The 25708-nt window shown below is 44.2% G+C and overlaps 1 protein-coding gene across 1 annotated transcript in view; it reads right to left on the reverse strand.

Moving 5' to 3' along the window:
* The window catches only part of cfap99 (cilia and flagella associated protein 99), a 155047-nt gene that overhangs the window by 91946 nt on the left and 37393 nt on the right, over positions 1 to 25708 (reverse strand). Inside the window, exon 6 of the mRNA XM_041185362.1 lies at positions 2237 to 2317. Within this exon, the coding sequence (XP_041041296.1) occupies positions 2237 to 2317 (81 nt within the window). The remainder of the gene's footprint in view (positions 1 to 2236; positions 2318 to 25708) is intronic.

Here is a 25708-nt window from a genome sequence, read left to right on the forward strand (position 1 = left end):
AAGCAGGCAATGGAAGGAGTGATGTACATGAAAAAGTGTAAGGGGATTCACAGGGAGCTGCTGGGGATATGACAGTATTAATGTTCAGTCCTTGCATGAACAATCTGTGCTAAAGTATATTTACAGTAATTGTTTCTTTTTTCAAAAAAATTGGATATATTTGAATGAGCTGATCTCCTCCTAACATTACTAGGATTACTAGTCTAGAATGAGAGCTGAAAAATTGTTTTCCATGACATTAGCATTAAAATGGCAGATAAAATAATTCAAGTGCCAATATCACATAACACAATTTCTCTGTTTTGGAAAGACCAGGCATTGAGCATTGCACTACACCTCAAGTTTAATTTTAATAATGTTCTGATCTGCGGACGTGTAATTCAGAGGTCTGCTGGAAAAGATGATGAATTCCAATTGAACCTTTGAGGTTGGAAGCTACTGTCAAGGAGGTATTAACCTATTAGTGGACAGAAGGGGGTAATAAGTTGCCCAAATTTTCCGGTAATAATAACATTAAAGATGCTAGCACTCATCGTTATTACTGTGTAAATTAGACAGCAGACTCCAGCACTTCCAAAATCTTTACAAATAAAAACGTTCACAGCTGCCAAACTGTTATTGTGGGGAGGGAACCAGGGCAGGCTGTGACCTCAGTTATGGCCATCTTTTGACATTGGCACCAGAGCGCTGTTAAATGTTTCTGGAGCGCTGCCCCACTCAATCAGTCTGCTGCCAGGAGGCTGCCTCCTTTCATTGGCCACGTTCTGGTCACTGCAGCGGGTCCACCTGCCAACCAGAAAAAAGCTGTTTTGCCCTGGCCTGACATTTGAAAAAGTGGCTTGGAAAAAGGACCATATCAGCAAACCAGCATGCTGGTCGGCAGTGGAAAATTCCAGGCCCGCTCACCTCCAGTTCCACCCCCATTAGGCTTTAAAAATTCAGTCCTGTGTTTCTCAGTAAGGGTCCTTCAATCTGATTTGTTGAAGATACATGAATTGCTTGCCCTATGATCCTTGTAGAGGGTGGCGTGGTGAAATGGATCTCCAGTAACTGTAAATTGTTGCTCAAAAGCCGATTAAAAGTCTGTGGGCAACTATAAGCGTGATGAATGACAAGTGCGCTGACTGCAAAATCTGGGCCATTAAACCCTTGTGTTGTAATATTGCCACATGTAATTTGTAGTTTTTACTTTAAAAGGCCTTATGTAGGTTTACATAAAACCTTCAAATTATTTGAGTGACAACTGACATACTTTCCTGTGTATCAAGTGAAAGCTATCCTTTATCAGCTGAACCATAATGAATCTCACAGTCAGGGTTTCTGTTTCCCCATTTAATGTATGAAATCTTTTAAGTATCCATCCTTTGGCTCCTGTGATGACTTTGTAGGGTTGAAATTGGTATATGCCCTTTCCAGTACAAAGCATGCCAATGTAGTAGGGGGAAATCGCCTGAGCAATTATAAATTCATTTGTAGGCATCAGAGTGTTCGCCTTCTTGAATATCCTAATTAGGAGCCTAATACCTATTGGGGAATCATTTACAGAAATCAGTTCCCAATGAGCTGGACAGCCTTTGGGTCTAAAGGTTCCTGAGGCCCCCATGACTATCAACTAAAAGTAAGCGTTGAAATTGTTTTCCCTCCTTGGGGCGCAGGAGTGTTGCACTGACTTCACAGGAGTCATGATTGCCCCCCTCCCCAATCCCCCTGGGCCCTAACCGAGGGGCATTGGCAGCCCATAGAGTGAGCTGCCTGTGGAGATGCGACAGCACCGGCAGCTCTTCCCAAGTTTCCTGATGAGACTGAAGGATCCATTTCTAGCGATCCTCAAGTCTTCTGATTAAGGCGTCCATTACTGGGCACTGAAAACAGACTCAGCTGAATTTCTACCCCAATGAATACATACAATGAATAGTTTGAGCCATTTAAACAAAGAACATTGGGTTCAATGCTTGAGTCAGCCGATCTCACTGGGACATTGGCATGGATCACTGCAATTGATGTAATTGCCAATGAGATAAGGAGGACAAATCCTCACCCATTGTTGTTCTCCAGCAACCATTGGTAGGAATGAGGGTGTGGGGATGTTGGCTGATCACCAATAGCTTGCCAGCACTTGCCCTTTGGGTTCACCTATGAACAGCGAGGTGGTGCAGGGTGGGTTGTATCCATGGAACCACACACCTGCAAACAGTCAATGCATTCAGCAAGAGAAAGAAAACAAACGTATCCAAACCTCTGCTCTGCGGTGATTTTTCCTTTTACATGTTTCCAGCAGTTGCTTCTCTTTGGGAGGCTCAAAGGTACTTCTGGGAATCTGAATTACAAGAGTAAGAACAATGAGACAGAGACTACACCTTCCTAAAATATCAGTCAGATTATAAAGCAAATCTATTATACCAATCAAAAGGGCCTGACGTAATATTTACAGTTGAGTATGAATGCTCTACACCAGCCTTCTCCTCCTCCCCAATCTTCATCTAATCATATTAACATATCCTTCTGTTCCTTTCTCCCTCATGGGCATTAGTATCTAATTTCCCCTTAAATGCATATTTTTAGTCACCTCAAACATTCCACACACTATTCGCTCTCTGGGTAAAGAGGTTTCTCCTGAATACAGTATTGGATTTATTAATGACTATCTTATATTTATGGTTCGTAGTTTTGGTCTTTCCTGAAAGTGAGAACATCTTCTCCGCATCTAAGATTGTGAAGGGGCTCAATCAGCTCACCAATCGAGTGACAAATAACTACAGAATTATTTGGCCATTGCACAATTAGGAAAAGTGGGTCGGAAGTTTTAGCAATAGATCAAGTCAATGAAGCATGAAAAAGAAAATAAATTGGTTGGGATTTCAGTTAGATGTTAACCAGATTTTTAAAATTTAATCAAGGACCTCTGGAAGCAGTCCTTTGAAAACTTTCAAGAATGGTACATGATAGCTTGGATGGAATCTCATGGATTTCAGGCTGGATTTTCATCTCCAGGCAGGAAGTGGGAGTCAGGAAATTTCCTGGTTCAGCCCCCGACCTCGGGAGAATGCGCCCACAAAGGCAGGATTTATATTGTGGGGGGGACGGTGGGGGAGGGTGCTGTGGGGAGGTGGGTGGTGTGGACTGCAGCTGGGCCATCTGAGTTGGGAAGTGGTTCGGAGGCAGCTACAGGGGCTACCAGGTGCCATTGTGGGCTGTTTAAAAGGTCTGTTGCTGTGCTGTGACTTCATCCCAGTTATAATGAAAACATAAGACCCTCTTGCCCCCAACCCTCACACTCCCTCACCCTCACACACTCCCCATGCGCCATTCATGCCCCCTTATGGCCCCCATGCACTCCATTTGGCTTCTCATGCCTCCAATGCCAAGATATGCTCCTCAGACACCCCCTATGGCCCCTCATGCCCCCATGCCAAGTTATGGCACCCATTCCCATTCAATGTATACTATACATTGCATTGAATCAAATAACCCTATAATGACAGTAGAATGTGTAAAAAAAAGCTTTAAAAACATTGATAACTTTGTATCTTAAATTTTTTTTAACTAAATGTCAATAAAAGTGTCAATCATCCACACCTTTTAAAGTATCAATAGTAGAAACTGCAAGCACTTGAAACCTCTTCATCTTGTATATTTAAACATTGTGCAATTGACAGCATAGATCAGAGAGCTAGAGCTGTCAACCAAGCAATGTTTTTCCTTGGGCTCAAGTGTCTTAGTATTCTAATGGATGTTTGGCCTCTCAGCCAGGAACACATAATAAGGCTTGGCTAAGTCCTGAAATCCATTACCCCTGTTGAAATACTTGAGCCTGAGGGAAGCATTGTTTGATTAACAGCTCTCGCTCTCTAATCTAACAGGAAACTTCCTGGAAATTTCCTTTTCTACCTTTCCTCAAAAAGAAGAGCGGCAGGCTTGCTAAGTAGGACCTGGTGAGTAAATTAGAAAAGTGTAATATTTTTAAACAAGTATACTTGGATTTAACTGAGAAGCGGCAGAAATAAGGGAAATTTAGGGCTAATATAATAAAGTCATATGAATAATCCAAAGTAGAATAAAGTTAATGTAAGGGAAGTAGAGTTAAGACATGGCATGGCAGCTCAATGAAGTGGAATGCGTATCCCGTAATATATGCGAAGTCATGGATGCTACCAGTGTCCTAGGCGACCACATGTGCAGGAAGTGCTGTCAGCTGCAAAAACTTGAGCTCGGGGTTTCAGAGCTTGAGCAGCTGGAGTCACTGTGGCACATCTGCGAGGCTGACAATTACATGGATAGCATTTTCAGAAAGGTGGTCACACTGCAGCTTAAGGGCCTGGAGAAAGAAAGGGAATGGGTGAACACCAGGCATTCCAAGAGAAGTAGGCAGGTAGTGCAGGAGTTCCCTTGGGTCCCACTCACAAATCGGTTTTCTGTTTTGGAAGCTGGTCAAGGCGCTGGTTCTTCAAAGGAGTGCAGTCAGAGCCAAACTTGAGGCACCATGAGCGGCTCGGCTGTACAGGAAGGGAGGAAGAAGAAAGGAAGAGCAATACTGATAGGAGATTCATTGCATAGGGGAACAGACACGCATTTCTGTGGCAGTAGACATGACTCCAGGATGGTATGTTGCCTCCCTGGTGCCAGGGTCAAGATGTCACAGTGCAGCCGTAGGACATTCTTCTGGGGGAGTCGTGGTCCACATTGGTACCGATGACTTTGTTAGGAAGGGGGATGTGGTCCTGCAATCAGAATTTAGGAAGCTAGTTAGAAAATTAGCAAGCAATCTCCGGATTACTCCCAGTGTCACGTGCCATTGAGTACAGAAATAGGAAGATAAGGCAGATGAATATGTGGCTAGAAAGATGTTGCAGGAGGGAGGGCTTTAGATTCCTGGGACACTGGGGTGGCTCTGTGCAAGCCAGATGGGTTGCCCCTGAACAGAGCTGGGGTGTTTTGGTAGTGCTGTTGGGAGGGCTTTAAAACAACTCGGCAGAGGTGTGGGAACCAAGGGAGAATATTAGAGAGGAATACCAGAGTGCACAAAATACTGGGAGAGATAGATAATACTAGAGTAGTAAGTTAATAGGTAGAGTCAGGGCGAGGGAGAAAGTAACAAAATCTAAATCAGGGTTACTATGCATGTATGTGAATGCACAAAATACAGTAAATAAGATTGGGGAGTTACAGGCGCAGATTGCCATATGGAAATATATTGTGGCAATAACAGAGACCTGGCTCAAGGAAGGGTAGAACTGGGAGTTAAATATTCCTGGGTACAAGCCCTGTAGCTGAGGTATTAAATGAATACTTTACATCTGTCTTTACCAAGGAGGTAAATGCTACCCAGGCCATGGTGGGAGATGAGGAAACTCTGTCACTAGTGTTTAAAATTGATAAGGAGGAAGTATTGAATAGACTGTTGGTCCTTAAAGTTGACAAGGCACTGGGACCGGATGAGGTGCATCCAAGGATATTGAAGGAAGTGAGAGTAGAAATTGTAGCGGCACTAGCCATATTTTTTCAGTCTTCCCTGGGGAGGTGCCAGAGGACTGGAGAATTGCAAACATTACAACCTTGTTCAAAACAGGTTGTAAAGATAAACCCAGCGATTATAGACCAGTCAGTTTAACTTCAGTGGTGGGCAAGATTCTAGAAACAATTATTCAGGATCAAATTAGCAGTCACATGGAAAAATATGGGTTGATAAGGATGAACCAGCATGGATTTCTAAAGGTGAAATAGTGTTTAACTAACTTTCTGGAGTTTTTTGAAGAGGTAACAGAAAAGGTAATGCTGTTGATGTGGCGTACATGGACTTTCAAAAGACATTTAACATAGTGCCACACAACAGCCTTGTGAGAAAAGTTATTACTCAGTGAATAAAAGGGACAGTAGCAACATGGATACAAAATTGGCTGAAAAATAGGAAGCAGAGAGTAATGGTCAATGGATATTTTTTGGACTGGAGGAAGGTTTGTAGTGGAGTTCCCCAGGGGTCAGTATTGGGACCCTTACTTTTCCTGATGTATGATAATGATCTAGATCTTGGTGTGCATGGAACAATTTCAAAGATGGCAGATGAGATGAAGCTTGGGAGTGTTGTAAACTGTGAGGACGACAGTATAGAACTTCAAATGGACAAAGACAAGTTAGTGGAGTTGGCAGATAGGTAGCAGATGAAATTCATTGCGGAGAAGTGTGAGGTGATGCATTTTGGTAGGAAAAACATAGAGAGACAATACAAAATAAGGGGTAAGATTTTGAAGGAGGTGCAGGAGCAGAAAGACCTGGGTGTATATGTGCGTAGATCATTGAAGGTGATAGCACAGGTGGAGAAAGCAGTTAATAAAGCACATAATATCCTGGCTTTATTAATAGAGTACAAGAGCAAGGAGGTTATGCTGAATTTATATAAGACACTCGTTAGACCTCAGCTGGAGTGTTGTGCACAGTACTGGGTGCCACATTATAGGAAGGTTGTGAACATATTGGAGATGGTGCAGAAGAGGTTTATAACAATTATTTCAGGGATGGGAAACTTCAGTTACAAAGATAGATTGGAGAGGTTGGGACTGTTCTCCTTGGAGAGAAGAAGGCTTAGAGGAGATTTGATAGAGATGTTCAAAATCATGAGGGGCCTGGACAGAGTAGATAGGGAGAAGCTGTTCCCACTTGCAAAAGGATCAAGAATGAACGGGTACAGATTTAAAGTGATTTGTAAAAGAAACAAATGTGACATGAGAAAAAACATGTTCTCACAATGAGTGGTTTGGGTCTGGAATGCACTGCCTGGAAATGTCGTGCAGTCAAGTTCAATCAAGGCATTCAAGAAGGCATTAGATGATTATTTGAATAGAAACAACGTGTAAGGATATGGGAGAAAGGCAGGGCAATGGCACTTGGTCATAATGCTCATTTGGAGAGCTGATACTGACATGATAGGCTGAATGGCTTCCTACTGTGCCATTAAAATTCTGTGATTCTGTGATCTATGCTGTCAATTGCACAATGTTTATTTATACAAGATAAATAGATTTCGAGTGCTTACAGTTTCTGCTATTGATACTTTTAAAAGTCTGGATGATTGGCACTTTTATTGGCCTGTCGCAAACAGAAGCTTTTTTTTAAGAAAGTGGAAAGTTATCGATGAATGACTATTTTTTAATAAGATTTTTGTTACACATCCTACTGTCACTATAGCATTCATTGGTTTTATACAGAGTAGAGTGGGTGAATGGGCATGCAAATGCCATAGCTTGACAGGGGGTACGAGGGGTCGAGCGGTCCGTGTGGGGTGCATCCCTTGGCATGGGGGCATGAGGAAGACCTTTTGAACGTACCTTTCAAAAGGTTCCTTCATGCAAAGTGTGGTTCATGACATCTCTGAGGTGCCATGAACCATGAGTCTTTGAAAACCTGGTCTGACTCCATGAAAATTGTAGAGGGTTAGGACATGCCCATCCCCACAACGGAACTGACCAGGTTGTGAATGCAAGGTGGGCTTGCATTCTGAATCAACGTGCACCCTTAAAAGACCCTTGTGAAAATCAGAAACTCTGGGAATGGGGTCAGGAATAATGCAATCGGGTCCCAGCTGCAATTTTTAAAGGTCCACAGATTCTCACCAACTTCGTGAAAATCCAGTGCTTAGTTTTTGACAGTATTGGGACCATATGGACTCGGCAACCCACCATGCAAGTAGTGGGCCTTCCAGGTGAATTTTGAGGGGGTCAGCCAATGAAAAGTGTTCCTCCAGACTGGCATCCAATGAACTGCAGAGGGCAGAAGAAGCAGTGAGAAGCCCAATTGAGGGCTGAGTTTTTAATGGGGTACCGGTAGCATACACAGAACTATGAATTGTGGATTAAAAATTTGCAAAGGGAAAAGGAGATACAAGATGTATTCCAGATAGGGAAGGGCAGACACACGATTCACTGATGTGGAACTTAAGGGCATGTTGGAATCTATGAGGGCACAGGGGTAGGTGCTCTTTCCAGAGGGTGTCAGAAGGAGGCCAGCCAACCTTGCCAAACAGGCTTGGCTGGAGGTCGCAAAGGAAGTGAGCAGCTGGAGTGTGGTGTGGAGGATGTGGATCCACTGCCGGAAACACTTCAAGCACTTGAGAATTGGCAAGGAGAGTGCCATGCAATTTTCAGCTGGCAACCATCATTCTCCTCCATAACCTTCTCCAGCACATATACCCTTTGAAACTCTCGATTTGCAATTACACTTGAAGAATGTCTGCCCAGGTTTTACCTTTACTCTATGGGTAGAATTTTTCCGTCGGTGAGCTGGGGGCGGAGCCCGCTTGCCGATGCAAAAATGACGCGGGATGACGTTGGAGGGTATTCCCAATGTCATCCCGTCCTATTTAACTATTCAGGAAGGTGGGCAGACAGCTGTCCGCCCGCTGACCTGTCAATGGCCAATTGAGGTCATTGACAGGGTAGTTAACCAATTAAAGGACCTGCCCATCCAACCTTAAGGTTGGTCGGCAGGCCAGGAGCCCCGGCGGGCTTCTGAAAAAACATGAAATCTCATCCACCGGTGGGATGAGGTTTCATGTCTGTTTTAAAAAAGTTTAATAAAGTTTTTGTGAAATTTATTTACATGTCCCATCTCGTGTGACATTGTCACATGAGGGCGACATGTTAATGATTTTTTATTTTTCTATTTTTAAAGTTTCAAACACTGTCAGTGATCTCCCTGAGGCAGCACTTAGTCTCAGGGAGGTGTGTGCTCTTTCGCGTGCGTGCGCCAAAGAGCGCACTCTGACAGTTGGGGAATCCCCCCCCCCCCTCCCCCCCGCACAGCGCTTCCCGTTGGGAGGCCCGCTGGGTGGACCTTAATTGGGCCCACCCACTTAAAATGGCGGTGGTGCCTGTTTTGGCGGTAGCGATCGGCTGCCCACCCGCCGCCGAGCTGGTGGGGCCCTCCCGCCCGTCAAGGGCAAAATTCTGCCCTATATCTCCATAGACTGCAATGACCTTTGAAAGTCTCTTCATTCAGTCTTCTGATATCCTCAAACTGACTTCCAGCCACAAGATCCACTCTGGCGACTCCTTGTTTCTTAAGTCTCCAAAAGTCCCATCTGTTCCAGCTTCTTCTTTCCGAACAGAAAATCTACGATTGCAAGCATCCTGCTCTCACAGCCGTAGCATCTCTGCTTCTTTAACCAGCAGCAGCATCTCTCTCACTCTCTCTCTCTCCAGATCTCTGAGTCAAAGAGTTTGTGTCCAAAAAGACACAAGGTCTTAGTGTCAAGGACTGAAAACTGGCACTTGATTTTCTACAGGTTTTGGACTGGGCTGCTTTCCCAATGACAATCAAGTCACATGGGTCTTTCTCTGGGCAGAATTAGAATGATCTCCGCCACCCCACTTTCAAAACATTCAACATAAACTAAAGGAAATATTTTAAAACATGACCATCTCACAAAGTCTCAGCTTCATTACACGAACACCACAGTGAGGAAAATAATAGATTGACTTGTGCAATTTTACTGTTGTACTCATTTGTCTAGCGCTCCAAAGTAATTAATTGTGTGTAAAGCTGTGTGTTTGGGGAGAATTTAAGAGATGTGACAATCAAAGTCTTCTGCTTGTGTACTCACCAGTTTACGGATTCTCCGTCCCACCACCACTCATTCTAACTGGTTGAAGAATAATCAGCAGATAAGTCCCAATGATAGTAAGTTCCAAGTTCTAGCCCCTCTCTGAGTAAAGAAGTTTCTCCTAAATTCCTTACTGAATATATCAGTTTTTATGATCCTTTGATTTGGACTTCCTGCACAATTGGAAGCATCTCCACATCTACCTGATCAAACTCCTTCACAATCTTAAAGATTTCTATCAGGTCACTATTTCTAGAAAAAAAAAGCCCAGTCTGTTCTGTCTTTCATAAAATATTGCATTTATAAAGTATTTCTTTGTAAAATACTGCATTTATATAATACTTCTTTATAGGATAATGCATTTCCCTAAGCTCTTATAGTGGGGATCTCGATATATCTGGATATTAATTGCAAAATACATCTCAATGGGGTGATCTTATGATCTGTCACAGTTGTGCTTTTGACCTGTAAATATTCTGCTTACAAATTCCCTGGATTGAAGCTGCAAAACATAACAAGACATCTCAGAGATTTCCATCATGGATTTAGTAGGGACAACAGTTAGTTCCATCCACTCACCCTCAGTCCCCATGAGAAGTATTAGTTGGAAGCAGGGAAAAATATGATTTAACAGTCGCTCTCCAACTTGCATGCAATTTGGCTTTAAGAATTGCATGGGAACCCATGCAATTCTCATGCCCATTTCTACAACCTAATTTGGTTTTGAGCTTGACTGTTACATGGTTCCTCTCAGGTTAGCATTGTCAAGAACCAGTGAACAAACAGCCTTAGAAACATAAAATCATCGAATGATACAGCACATTTGGCACATCGCACCTGTTCCGGCTTTTTAAAAAAGTTATTCAATTCATACCAAACCGTTGCTCTTTCCCCAAAACTCTGAAAATGTTTTCCTTTCAGGTATTTGTTCAATCCTCTTTTAAAAGTTACTGTTGAATCTGCTTCCACCACCCTTTTAGGCAGTGCATTCTAGATCATAATAACCCACTGTGTAAAAAATAATGCTCTCATGTTGCCTGTTTCTTTTGTAAATCATCTTAAATCTGTGTCTTCTGCTTACCATCCTCTGCCACTGGAAATAGTTTCTCTCTATTTACTCTATCAAAACCATAAATGATTTTGAACAACTCTATCAAATTTCCTTTTAATCTCCTCTGCTCTGAGGTCAACCCCAGCTTGTCCAGTCTCTCCAATGTAACTGAAGTCCCTCATCCCCAGTACCATTCTGGTAAATCTCTTCAGCATATCCTCCATGGCTTTGACATCCTTCCTTAAAAGTAGTACCCAGAATTGAACATAAGACTCCAGCTGAAGCCCAAAATGTGTCTTTTAAAGGTTTAGATTTTGTACTCTATGAATAAAAAATAAAGGATCCTTGCTTTCACGCCCTTCTTACCTTGTCTTACCGCCTTCAAATATTGATGTACAAGCATAGTCAGGTTCTCTGTTCCTCCATCCTCTAAAATTGTACCATTTAGTATATATTGCCCCTTCTCATTCTTCCCACCAAAAAGTATCATTTCATACATCTTTGTATTAAATTTCATCTGCCCATTTTATTAGTCTATGTCCTCATTCAGTCTGTTACTATCTTTTTCATTGTTTTCTCAATTCTGAGTTTCATGTCACTTGCATATTTTGAAATTATCTCTGCATACCCAAGTCCAGAGCCATAGACACCTGGGAAACACTTCTGTATTCTGTTGTCCAGACTGGAGAACATTACTCTTAGCATTCTCTTCCTTAATTAGCCCCAGTATACACTGCCACCGTCCCTTTAATCTCATGGGTTTAATTTTTGTCTTGTGCCTCTAACACAATAAACTAGGAACAGAAAGCTTTTATTTTTAATACAGATGTTACACAGGTGCCATCTCTGGTATCTTGGGACTTGGTCACCACATGAGACTAAATACAGCTACTTCCTGTACGTTGGTACACTAACACACCACAGCAGTAGATGACAGTTTACCAAAACTTAGATGTTCTGAAAGGGATGGCAGTCTTTAAGCCATTGAAGTAGCATGCTACCTGGAGAGGCCTGGCTGTCTATTGTTATGTTTGAGCCATTGTCATGAGAGATCAGTGCGGGGGAGGGGGGGGGGAATCCATTCAAGGCCTTGAGGGTTTTTGTAACCTGTGTTGAGGAAGCAGTTCATAGTGGCACCCCTACTCATTGTTCCTTCATGCAGCGTGCCTCAAGGTAATTATATTTGTTTTATAAGGGATAAAATATGCAGGGCCCTCGGGAAAGATCAGGAGAATGGGCCTAAATTAGATAGCTCTTTCAAATAGCAGCAATGACAAGACAAACCAAGTAGCCTTCTGTGCTGTGTGATTCTGTGATTTTAGCTGTATGGCTGAAATCCATAATTTAGCTTTTTAGGGTACATACATTTTCCTTCTTGTTTTATTTTGCCCTTCATGTTCCCCTACTGTACCCTCTCTCCAGCACATTTGGAGATTCCAGGCTGAAGCTGAGCTGCTGACTGTGGCTGTCAGTGCTGCTCCTGATTCTCCTGATAGATCTATGCAGTATATCATTAATCCTGCTCGTGCTTTTCAGTCATATATCAGTGCCTCACAATGACCACAATTAATGGGCCTTTGAGAGAACACTGACAGGACTCATGATGCATGGCATCCTATGTTGCCTCAACAAGTCACTTATGCTCAGCCATGCTGCTTCCATCACGGAAATCTAACAGTGATTACAAACACAATTTTTATAGACTTTTGAATTTCGTTATAATGAACAAAAGAAAATCATACTTCATAAAGCATTTGGGTAATGTTAACTCACTTCTTAATAAGAAAGTTGTTTACTTAAATTGATTATCACCAGGAAATTGCTCTGCTGCCAGGGGGATGCTGACAATGACCCAGAATTTCTCAGTATTATTGACTTACATCAACCTTGTTTACAAAACAGCAAAGCACCCAGGTGCACAAACAGCAATTACAATAAGATAATAAAGAAAAAACTGGGATTTATATAGCACCGTTTATGATCTCAGGACGTCTCAAAGGGCTTTAGAGCCAAGCAAATCCTTTTTATGTGTAGTCACTGTTGTTCTAACAGGTGAATGCACTAGATAAGATTAAGGTGGGCCTGTGTAGACCAACTTTTAATTATGCTTCTTTTAGTAAAAGAACTGACCAAAACCTAAATCATCAACACTTTGTTGTAACCTTGTTTGATGAGGGGCACAAGGAGCTTTATGGACTAAATTCATCCCTCAGTCAAAACTACTAAAACAGATTAACTGGTCATACATCTCATATATTGTTGGTGACTTGCACAAATTTGTTGTCTACATGACTACATGGCTACACTGCAAAAGTATTTGGTTGTCTGTGAAATACTTTGGAACAGTGCCTGATAGGTTTTATATAAAGCTCTTCCTTCCTTTACAGTTGCCAAGTCTTATTAAAACAGGATTTTTTTTGAGGAGAAAAGTAAATAGGCTTTAACCTGCAGTGCAGGACACTCACCAAACTTGATAAGAGGAGAAGAGAAAACAAGGTAAATCAGGAATTGATGATTAGTTAAAGTCTGTAAGTTATATGAGAAAGGTGAGAGGTAAGGAGTCCTGTAATTTTGACACCTTGGAGGGGAATGTGTTATAGTAGGAACAAGAGGCAGAGGGGAGAGCCCACAGCGGCACATATCAGTATAGGAGAAGTGAGGGAAGAAAATTCATACGCAGACTGGCTAAAGAGATCATTATAATCATTACGGTTCAGACAGTCTCACAATACTTTAAATCATAGTTATATCAAAAGGGCAGTTTTCACAAGCAAACCCATGAACTGAAACTTGCTACTTTATGGGTGCCGCGAGTGGAATACTTTGCCAAAGGACTAACCATTACCCTCATCCACACTGTCGTGGTAATATTGGTTTCCCACCATATTCTGAATATTACAGTATCAGGTTGGATTATTCAGGCTAAACCAGCACTTTAGTTTATTTACAAGGAAGAAAATTACACAGAAGAAGATAACTGGAAGTAACAAGCAATATAAATATTCTGTAAGTCCAATAACTTGTAATTGAGCTTCGTTCTAATGGAATGTTGTATAGTGATGAACCCAACAAATTTTTTTTTGCTGGCTCAAGTAGAATAAGCAATGTGAAATAGGGAAAATGAAAATAAGTTCCTATGGCAGTGTCTTTATGCCAATAGAAATCTTTCATGTACATTCAAGGTACTGATAGTTTTCCTTTTGAAATGTAATCTGATGGGTCATATTAGAGTTAATGAATTTGTCTATTCCCTGAATCCCAACTACATTGCAGTATTAGGGTGTTCAGGATGGAAGAATTAATGTGGGGAATCAGTACTGCCCACACGATGATGTAAAGGGACTCACATGACTAGTAGTAGTCCGAATGGAGATAGCTCATGGCTTGAACATGAGCCAGCTTCTTTAGTCTTTGTTAGTTTTAACTTTGTTAGTTTTAGAGTCTTTGTTGTGTTAAGTGTATTATATTTGTACTTGTGGGCGTTGGGAACAAGATACAGATTTAAATTTAATTTTTTTTTATTTGTGTGTTAAGGAAAGTTTGGCTTCATTTTAGAGTTTTTCCTTTATTTGTTCAAGGGATGTGGGCATTGCTGGCTAGGCCAGCATTTATTGCCCATCCCTAATTGTGGAAAAAAATTATAAGTACCTAATCTCGGGCCAACACAAAAGCATCAGTGAGAAACCTGTGGCGTGCCTAAGGTGCCTTACGCTTTCGTTTACAGGTGCTACATCTTGATGCTGCCCCATCGCTCACAGTGGCATCTGAGGCAGCCTGCTGACCCTGCTCTCCTGTTCGCCTCGATAACCTTGGCGATAACCTCGATAACCTCGATGTCCTCTGGCCCGTGGAGCCTGTGCTGGGCCTGCCTGGGTGGGAACTGCCAGTTCCACAGCTGGCATCTCCTCAGTCGTCGCAGCCTCACCCGATAAAGCGGTCACCGGGGGAGGGGCGGAACAGCTGGTGCCCTCATCTGGAGTGCCGTGAAAGGAGCTCGTAGATACGACAGGCAGCTGCTGTGCCGACCTGAGGTCGCTCCGGACCTCCCTGCTCATTGTCGATGGATGGGCAACGAGCTGGGAAACTTGAAGCCCGCACCATCTCCAAAATTGGCACTGACCAGCTGTGGCCACTGGCACTGTGAGGGCTTGCAGGTCCGAGTGTAACCACTGCTTGTTTTCCTGGAGGCCCCTCTCCACGAGAATCACCACTCTCTCCATGGAGGACGCTCTGCTATGAGGCTCATTGCATCAGTGTTGCTCTGCTTGGACTCCGCGAAGCATATATCACTCCCAGATGCTCCTGCACACCCAGCCGCATTTCCTGCAGCTGCTGCATCACGAACGACTCCAGAGACACATCATCACACATCGATTGAGAATGTGCCTGGTCCCCTGCTGTTCTCCGACTGCTGGCACCATCGGCACTCTCTGTCTCTGCCAGCTCCTCCAGCAATTGTGAAGTGCCCTCTCCACTGTGCCCTGGGACACTAGCCCAATGAGGTGCTAGTATCTGCGCTGGTGTCTGCCTTGCAGAAATGGTGTGACGCAGGTGACACTTGAGGGCCCTCAGGTATGAGAGGGTGCATCTGCAATTCCTCCTGGCGGCCATGCTCTGAAGATGCTGAAATGAACAACAAGGACAGTGGATCAGTTAGCATGCACACAGTGATAGAATTCATCCCTTTGCCCCTGGCTCATTATGCACTCAACCTTCCAGATCCCATGGACACGAATATTGGTGGGGTGGCTAATAGTGAGGAAGATAGCCTTACATTACAGGCAGATATAGATGGGCTGGTCAGATGGCCTAAGGAATGCCAAATGGAATGTAATGTGGATAAGTGTGAGGTGATGCACTTGGGCAGGACAAACAAGGCACAGGAATACACGATGAATGGTCGGACCGTGGAAAGTAAGGAGGATCAGAGAGATCTTGCTATGCATGTCAATAGGCCCCATAAGGTAGTGGGACAGGTACATAAGGTGTTTAAGAAGGTAAATGCCATACTTGCCTTTATTAGCCGAGGAATAAAGGAGCAGGGAGGTAATGTTCCAAGTGCTGAAAACGCTGCCGAGGCCACAGCCGTAGTGCTGAGTGCTGTTGTGAAATGCGCTTCACAGGAGGGATGTGATTGGAGTGGAGAGAGTGCAAAGGTCATTAACCAGGATGCTGGCTGGGCTGGAGAGTTTGACATATGAGGAGACATAGCATAGACTGGAGTTATTTCCCCTGGAGCAGAGGAGATTGAGGGGTGACATTATTGAGGTTTATAAAATTATGAGGGGCATAGATAGGGTCGACAGAAAGGAACTTTACCCCCTGGCGGAGGGATGAGTAACCAGGTGGCATAGATTTAAGGTAAGAGGCATGAGGTTGACAGAGGAAGTGATGAGCAACTTTTGCACACACACTGTGTTGGGAATATGGAACATACTGCCTGAAAGAGTGGTGGATGCAGAAACCCTCCTAACATGTAATAAGTATTTGGATGTGCAGTTGCGACGCCATGGCATACAAGGCCATGGGCATAGTGCTGGGAAATGGGATTAGGAGACTTTGGAAGGTGTTTGACGCTCGTATCCTCGAAAGGCCGAAGGACCTTTTTCGATGATCCACACCTCTTACTCTATCACTCTGTGACCGAGCAATGTTGCAACAGTAACAAATTAAACAATCATCAGTGCTATGGATGTTGGGAGGACATAGCGGATATCACTGTTGGCCTCAAATACCTGGCCATTCCACACCAGCCTCACTGACACCAGGTGACCTCGGTGCATGGCGCCTCTCAAGCTCCAGGGCCTCCTGTTCGAAGTGGCTTAACATCAGCAGGTGAGCCTGGCCGCCTCCAGTCCTTGAACGCTCAGACGCATTATGAGCATTCTTCTCCTGAAAAACAGAGAATACCATTCACTGCAGCAATTTGCACATGGACTCTGCACGCGCACACCGCAACCCAACCACAGTGGGCCATATCAGGCCTCCAGTGCCTCTTCTTCCCGCTACTGCTGATCAGTCACACAAAGATAGTACGCCTACTCCCAACACCCGTCAACGGCCACCTTGGACACATTCTGCGTACCTCACTTTAGGAAACAAACGGTCTTTGTTCCCATAGCAAGGAGGCGCAACTATGTGCAGCATCGAGGGCAGCAGATGGTTCTTGGCCACGACACCTTGAGGTTCCTCTTCCACAATCTCATCACCGTGAATAGGACATGTGTTGGAGTTCTGAGTATGTGTCTAGCTGCATCTCCTGCAGGTTGCCCCAAGACCAGTCATGTGTGACTAAGAGCAAGACATGGTGCGGGGGAGAACTCATCTCCTCATGAACCACTCAGGCTGATGTAAGCGTGGGCACTATCCGCTTGCCTATCCAGCGCATGAGAAATGCCCAACATGATTCAATGCAGTCACGACAGTAGGAGGGATGGGGTGGGGCCACAAAGGTTAATGCTACCTGCTGGGTTAAATGCCCAATGCCAACATGGTACTCATGCTTCCAGAGCACAACAAATCGTTGAAGCACTTATGGCACTGGATCCAGGTGCGCCACACCACGTCGCGGTAGCTCACCACCTCTGCCACCTCCTCCCAGGCATGGTTGGTCATGTGGGGGGGCCTCCTCCTCCCGTCCTGGGGGACCAACACCTCCTGCCGTGCTGCCACCTCCTCGAGGGCAGCAAGGCAGTCATCAGAAAAGCGAGGGGCCCCATTGGCCCCCCGCTGGCCCAACCTGCAGCCTGCCCTGCTCCTGTGGCAGACCCTGCAGCCTGCCCTGTTCCTCTGCCCTTCCTTCCAGTGTGCCTTGCTCATCTGACCCTCTGTGGTGTGACCTGGAAGTGGCCATTGTGAACAGCCTGCAGGAGGCTGCCAGGCCTTCCTTGAAACAGACTGCCGGGTCACCATGGGACCTGGGGGTCTGTGTATGCCCGCCGCAGCCCACACACTCACGCTATTCACGGAAGTCAGCAAATACGCTGGGTGGACCTTAATTGGCCCACCCGCACAATATGGCAATGCAGACTCGATCACGGGCACCGATCGAGTCTGCGCCCGCCCACAGCCACTTCAACTCCGTCTGCCCGACAGGCAGAAAATTCTGCCCATGCATTTTTTAAGAGGTTTTAGACTCCTGAAGTGAAGAGTTGGGTTACCAAGGGGTTAGTAGTTTAGGGAAGTTGAAACAAACATAAAAAGGAAAAAGCTATCCTCGTTGCATAGCAAAGGAATGAGAGAGATCCACAGAGACACAGGGAGAGACAGAAAGTTAGATTTTAGTTCAGTTGGTATGTGTATGCCACAGAGTGAAGACAGAAAATGTCTAAGATTCTCTCTCGCTGGAAATGATGCCAGACTGCGGAGGAAATTATTTTAAGGAACTCATACATATTGCTCTTAAGTTATAGTAATAGTCAATTTAGAGTGAGTTTTCTGGATATCTGAAGGGAGATACCAATTGCAGAAGGACTTCTAGTGAATGTTCAGAAGTCTACTGGAAAAGAAACCTCTTTACAATTGAACCAGCTCTAGCCTTGGTATGGAACTAGTGGTGCTTCTTCACTGGAGTGTTGGGTCTGTAAGGGTATTGCTGGGATAAAAGGGATAGTGTGAGTTTGAATCATATTTCCTTTTGTGGCTGTGTTGAAATCTTTCCAACCTTTTTGATGTCCAGTGTAACATAATTAATGTTTCTTGTTTAATAAATGTTTTGTCTTTTTATTAAAAAGCCAACATCAGACTCCTGTGAATGTGTTTCAGTAAGTATCCTCCATGGTTTAAAAAATATTATGGTCTATCAAGCCAGGTTCCATTTTGGGATCTGATTTGTCCAGTAATGACATGAGCAATTTAATGGATTGTTGTATTCAATTGGTGCAAGTGCTGACAATGTAATAGCCAGACAAGGCATTAATGGATCATCTGAGAAATTTGAAGAGGTCATAAAAATCTTTGACAGTTACTTTGACCTCCAGAGTAACAAAATTTTAGAAAGAGCAAAGTTTAATAGAAGGATCCAAAAGCCTGGAGAACCTGTGGACACCTTCATCAACGATTTGTATCACTTGTCTGAAGACTGTGAATATGGTGATCTTAACTCTGAGCTGATATGACAGTGCATAGTAGTTGGGGTAACTGATGACACCCTTTCTGACCTGCTTCAATCCAAAGAAGATATAAAACAAAAATAAAAATACCTGGAAAAACTCAGCACGTCTGACAGCATCTGCAGAGAGGAACACAGTTAACGTTTTGAGTCTGTATGACTCTTCAACAGAATGAAGGAAAAATAGAAAAGAGGTGAAATATAAGCTGGTTTAAGGGGGGGAGAGGCAGGATAAGTAGAGCTAGGTAAAGGATCAGTGATAGGTGGAGATAACCAAAAGATGTCATAGACAAAAGGACAAAGAGGTGTTGAAGGTGGTGATATTATCTAAGGAATGTGCTAATAGGTGACATTAAAGGTAGAAAGCAGGACGAGCAAGGTACAGATAGCCCTAGTGGGGGTGGGGTGGGGGGAAGGGATCGAAATAGGCTAAAAGACACAGATAAAACAATGGATGGAAATAAAATAATGGAAGTAGGTGGATATCTTCACCCCCCCCCGGGACACCCTGGTCCACTCTTCCATCACCCCCTACACCTCAATCCCCTCCCACGGCACCTTCCCATGCAACCACAGAAGGTGCAACACCTGCCCCTTTACTTCCCCTCTCCTTACCATCCAAGGGCCCAAACACTCCTTTCAAGTGAAGCAGCACTTCACTTGCACTTCCCTCAATCTAGTCTACTGCCTTTGCTGCTCCCAATGTGGTTTCCTCTACATTGAAGAGACTAAACGCAGGCTGGGTGACCGCTTTGCGGAACACCTGCGGTCTGTCCGCAAGCATGACCCAGACCTCCCTGTCGCTTGCCAATTCAACCCTCCACCCTGCTCTCATGCTCACATGTCCATCCTTGGCTTGCTGCAATGTTCCAGTGAAGCTCAACGCAAACTGGAGGAACAGCACCTCATCTTCCGACTAGGCACTTTACAGCCTTCTGGACTTAATATTGAGTTCAACAATTTTAGATCATGAACTCTCTCCTCCATTCCCACCCCCTTTCCGATCCCCCTTTTTTCCAATAATTTATATAGATTTTTCTTTTCCTACCTACTTCCATTATTTTTAAATATATTTCCATCCATTGTTTTATCTCTGCCTTTTAACCTATTTCGATCCTTTCCCCCCACCGCACCCCCACGAGGGCTATCTGCACCTTGCTTGTCCTGCTTTCTACCCTTAATGTCACCTATTAGCACATTCCTTAGATAGTATTACCACCGTCAACACCCCTTTGTCCTTCTGTCTGTGACACCTTTTGGCTATCTCCACCTATCACTGGCCCTCTATCCAGCTCTACTTATCCCACCCCTCTCTCTCTCTCCCCGCCCCCCCCCCCCAACCTCAACCCAGTTTATATTTCATCTCTTTTCTATTTTTCCTTAGTTCTGATGAAGAGTCATACGGACTCGAAACGTTAACTGTGTTCCTCTCCGCAGATGCTGTCAGACCTGCTGAGTTTTTCCAGGTATTTTTATTTTTGTTTTGGATTTCCAGCATCCGCAGTTTTTTGCTTTTATCAAAGAAGATATAACTCTGAAGAAAGCAATACAGATTGTCAGACAATCTGAGAGGGTAAGATAAACCACAGTACAGAACACCCGCAATGATGGTGCAGCTCATGAAACAATGAAATGCGAAAGACACTCCAGGGCAAAGAAGACCATATGCAATTAAAACTCAGGGTGGCGGTAAACCATGTCAGCACTGTGGCACCAAAAATGGCACAGGCACAAACAGTGTCCTGCAAGCACAGTAGACTGCTTCCACTGTAAAAAGCTGGAACACATTGGAAAAATGTGCAGATCAAAAAAGCCTTTTAAGATACAGAGGATCATGAGCTAATTTTCACACAAAAAGCCATCAACGAAATAAAAGTCATTCCAAGACGAAGAACAACAATGCTCATTAGGCGAGATTAAAGATCCCAGGTATACCTTCTGGAATGCTGACATATGTTGGTGTGTGGGGATGAGGGTGAGCGCGGACCCTGAGACTGGGGGCAGAATTGTCCCAGATTTCCAAGGCTGCCTCCTCAGCCCTCACTATCTTGAGGCCACTTGCACAGATCAACTTGCTCCCCACACAAATCCTGGGATCTCACTTCCCCAATACAGCCCTCACCCTGCAGCCTCTTCCCTTGTCTGAGGCCACTTCTCCCCCTGCTCCAAGCAAGCCTCAGCCGTGCAGCCTTACAAAGCCACCCCTGCCTAAAAAGTGCTGTAGTGCTGTCTGCGAAGCCTGGCGCTGATGATTGCGGGTGCTGCCCGAAACAAGGTTGCCAAAAAAGCCTCGAAGTCCTGAGCAAAGTGCAGCTCGCCAGGTGCTGACATGGGCGGACAATCCAGCGTAGGGGGATGAGTCTGGCGGGCTAGCCTTATAACGATATGCAGATGTTTTGCAATGAGGTTTCCGGTCTCTGATGGCAGGAAACGCAGCCTGCCATTGATGGGCTGAGCAGATGATCGCAAACTGGTTTCATGATGGCATGTAACTGATTTTTGGCCTTCTCACCACATTGTCCTCGGTTCACACCGTCAAGCACACTCGACGCCAGCGGGCACAGAAAATTCCACGCTGGGAATGAGCCAGACTCTCTCACTCTCTCTCACACACACTCTCTCTGGCTCGCACACACACACACGCACACACACACACACACACACACACATGCAAATTCTCACTCACATACACACACTCACACTAACACACACACATACTCACACTCTCGCTAACACACACACTCTCACTAACACACACACACACACATGCAAACTCTCACTCACATGCACACACTCACACTCTCACTAACACACACACATACTCACACTCTCGCTAACACACACACTCACTCTCGCTAACACACAGACACACACACACTCTCACTCACAGACACACACACACACACACTCTTGCTCACACACACACACTCACACATTCTCACTCATACACACAGACACACTCTCTCACTCACACAACACATACACAGACACTCTCGCTCACACACGAACTCTCTCTCTCGCTCACTCATGAAACTAACATTTTTTCATGATATTTTTCTGGTTTATTGTGAAGTAGGTTTGTGAGGGTAAGTATAGTTGGGTCTGTCTGTATGTGATTTAATTACATTTGGAGTCAAGTGGACTGCAAGCTTTAAATCATCAAAAGAAGCTAGGTGCTTGACATGCTAATTAGTAAACATGAATGCCTTCTTAGCATGTAAGGTATGAAGGGAATTTGCATTTTTAGACAAATGAAGGGATATTTAGATTTCAAAGGGATCTTAGTCTGTTTAAAACTAGCCAGATAAGCAAGGCTAAAGAATGTGTTTACTTTTCCCAAAGGTTACTGGCAACATAGGCACTATGGAATTTTTTATGATATGAGGAAGATACAATTTCAAAGGCATATGGCACAATAGAATTTACATATTAAAAAGAGAGAAACAAATATAAAGGAGAATGAAAGGTTATGTGCCAAAAGGCCATGTAAGTGTGTGAAATAGCCTTAATAAAGCTTGGAGCATTTGTGCATAAGTCTGCTATCTAAAGAAACTAGAGCTGGAGAAAAAGCCATTTGGAATACCACTGCCCAGGGTATTGTGTTAACTTGCTGATTTTGTTTTAAATCTAAAATCTATTGTGGACAAGTAACTAGGGGTCAGGTTAATTAGGAATTTTAGGGGTTATTATAGTAGTAATTATAGTCTTATGTATGTATCTTTTACTTTGTTAATAAATATTTTAATTTAATTTTTTTAAATCTCTAAAGGTCTTGGTGGACTTATTACTTCTGAATTCAGTGCACACATCTCGTAATAAATACAAATTGCACACTTTCGCTCACATATGGATCATTGCACTAGCACCCAGTCCTTTCCTCCCTCCCCATCAGCAACCAGTTTCTCTCCCCCACCGGCAACAACCAGTCTCTTCTCCCTTGCACCAGCAGCCTGTCTCTTCTCCCAACCCATCAGCAGCCAGTCTCTTCCCCCCAACCCGGTAGTCGTTCTCTTAGCCCTGCCTGGCAGCCACTCCATCCCCACCCATCAGCCAGTCCAGCTCCGCTCAGCAGCCACTTTGCCCACACCCGACGGCCACTTTGACTCTTCCCCCCTCAACCCTGAAAGCCTCCCTCCCTCCCATGCAGACTCACTGCTGCGGTCGTGCCACTTTTTCAGGCCTCAGGCTGAAGAAAACGCTCCTCCAATTAGAGACTGGTTCTCTCCCACGTTTGCTGCTGATTTGCTCACTAGTGATCCTAGCAACAGCAAACGTGGAAGAGAAACGGCCTGCGATTGGAGGGGCAGTTCTTTGAAGAATCTTCAAATTCACTTCCCGACATTTTGAACACAGGTCCGCGGGCTGGATAGAGAGACCTGGTGGACCGGGTAGTGGCTCGTGGGCCACATGTTGGACAAGCCTGCTTCAGGCCATCTAAATCTTTGAAGTCAGAGACTTGGAGGGGGGGAGGAGGGTTAGCACGTAAATATAAATGTAAATATATTTGGACTTGGGGGGAGTCGTTGGGAGAGAGCGGGAGTTCACTCCGAGAGGCGGTGAAAACAGCGGGGGCTAAAAGTACGGAGAGAGAGAGAGCAGGAGTTCACTCCGACTGTCGGCGAGAACTACAGGGGGGCAATGGTGATAGGGGATTCATCAGTTAGGGGAGTAGACAGGCGCTTCTGTGGCCATAGACGTGACTCCAGGATGGTATGTTGCCTCCCAGGTGCCAGGGTCAAGGATGTCATGGAATGGCTGCCGGGCATTCTGAAGAAGGAGGGGGAATAGCCAGAGGTCATGGTTCATGTTGGGACCAATGAAGTAGGGAGAAAAAGAAATGAGGTCCTGCAAGCAGACTTTAGGGAGTTAGGTAAGAAATTGAAAGGCAGGACTTCAAAGGTAGTAATCTCCGGATTACCCCCGGTGCCACGCAATAGTGAGTATAGGAACAGAAGGATAGAACAGATGAATGCATGGATGGAGAGATGGTGCAGGAGAGAGAGCTTTCAATTCCTGGGGCATTGGGACCATTTCTAGCGGAGGTGGGACCTGTACAAGTTGGATGGGTTACATCTGAACAGGAACAGGACCAACATCCTCACAGGGAGGTTTGCTAATGCTGTTGGGCCAGATTTAAGCTAAATTGGCAGGGAGATGGGATCCTGAAAAGTGGTTCAGAGGGAAGAGAAGCTGAGATGGTATTAGGAGTTAAAACGCTCGCAAGTGAGTCTGGAAGACAGAGGAAACATAGGCTAAATAAGAAAGAAGTGAGTTTAGCCAGGCTAAATGGAATATATTTTAACGCAAGGAGCCTGAGGAATAAGGTAGACGAGCTGAGGGATGGGCATGTGGGAGTATGATATCACAGCTATTACCGAGACTTGGCTAAAAGAAGGACAGGATTGGCAGTTCAACATTCCTGGTTATAGGGTATTCAGACGAGATAGAGAGGGGAATAGAAGAGTTGGGGGGGGGTCACAATATTGATCCAGGAATCAATTATAGCAGTGAGGAGGGATGATATCTTGGAAGGATCATCAAATGAGGCCATTTGGGTAGAAGTAAAAAACACAAAAGGGGCAAACACTCTGTTGGGTGTGTACTATAGGCACCCAAACAGCCAGGGAGAGATAAAGGATCAAATTTGCAATCAAATTTCAGAGTAGTATAAGCATAATAAAGCAGTAATAATCGAGGATTATAACTACCCAAATGTTAACTGATAGTTTTAATGTGCAAGGTAGGGAGGGGGTAAAATTCTTAAGCTGCATCCAGGAGAACTTTTTTAGCCAGTATGTAGAAAGCCCAACATGGGAGGGGGCAATTCTGGACCTAATATTCAGAAATGAGCCCAGGCAGGTGGAAGGCATATCAGTAGGGGAGAAATTTGGAGATAGTAACCGTAACTCAGTTAGATTCAGGATAGTTAGGGAAAAGGATAAGGTTGGGCCGGGAATAAAAGTTCTAAACTGGGGAAGGGCTAATTTTACTAAGATGAGATATGATTTGGCATAAGTGGACTGGGAGCAGCTACTTACAGATAAAACTGCATCAGGGCAGTGGGAGGCATTCAAGGAGGAAATAGCAAGATTACAGGGCAAATATGTTCCCGCAAAGACATAGCGGGACCAAATCCGGAGAATCCTGGATGTCAAGGGACATAAAGGTTAGGATTAAGAAAAAAAGAGAAGCTTATGGCAGATACTGAGGGCTCAATACAGCAGAGTCCATGGAGGAGTGTAAAAACTGCAGAGGGGAACTTAAAAAGGAAATTAGGAAAGCTAAGAGAGTGCATGAGAAAACATTGGTGGGTAGAATAAAGCAAAACCCAAAGGGATTTTTTAAATATATAAAGAGCAAAAGAATAACTACGGAAAGGGTAGGGCCAATTAGGGACAACAGAGGTAATCTGTGTGTGGACTTGAAAGTTGTGGGTACAGTCCTCAATGAATACATAGCTTTGGTCTTAACAATGGAAATGAACAACACAAGTATAGACATCAGGGTGCAGGACTGTGAAATATTAGAGGAAATTAATATAGAGAGAGAGGAGGTACAGGTGGTTTTAGCAGCCTTAAAAATGGATAAATCTGCAGGCCTGATGGGATGAAGAGTAGAGAAGAGCTAATTGATTTGAAAAAGTGTGAAAGATGCCAGAGTTAATAGAAAACAAAGTGTCAAAGGGTGAATCATCAACTACAGCACATAGAATTATTTGGGAGGAAACTAGATGATGGTCAGGAACCAAGGCTTGCTGGTAGACAATATGATGGCAACTTGTTTTGAAGTATGTGCTGAAAGAATGAAAGACTTCGGAAAGATTCAAGACAATTGTAGATAATTCATAAAGTCTTCAAGAGCAGATTTCAGTTGGGTTTACACAGATGTGAGGGTAATGGAGATAATTATAACATTGAAAGGGATCACCTTTCTTTGGCATAAAGTGAACAGAAGC

Source organism: Carcharodon carcharias, chromosome 4 (genome assembly GCF_017639515.1).
Source record: "Carcharodon carcharias isolate sCarCar2 chromosome 4, sCarCar2.pri, whole genome shotgun sequence".
Classification (NCBI taxonomy): Eukaryota; Metazoa; Chordata; class Chondrichthyes; order Lamniformes; family Lamnidae; genus Carcharodon; species Carcharodon carcharias.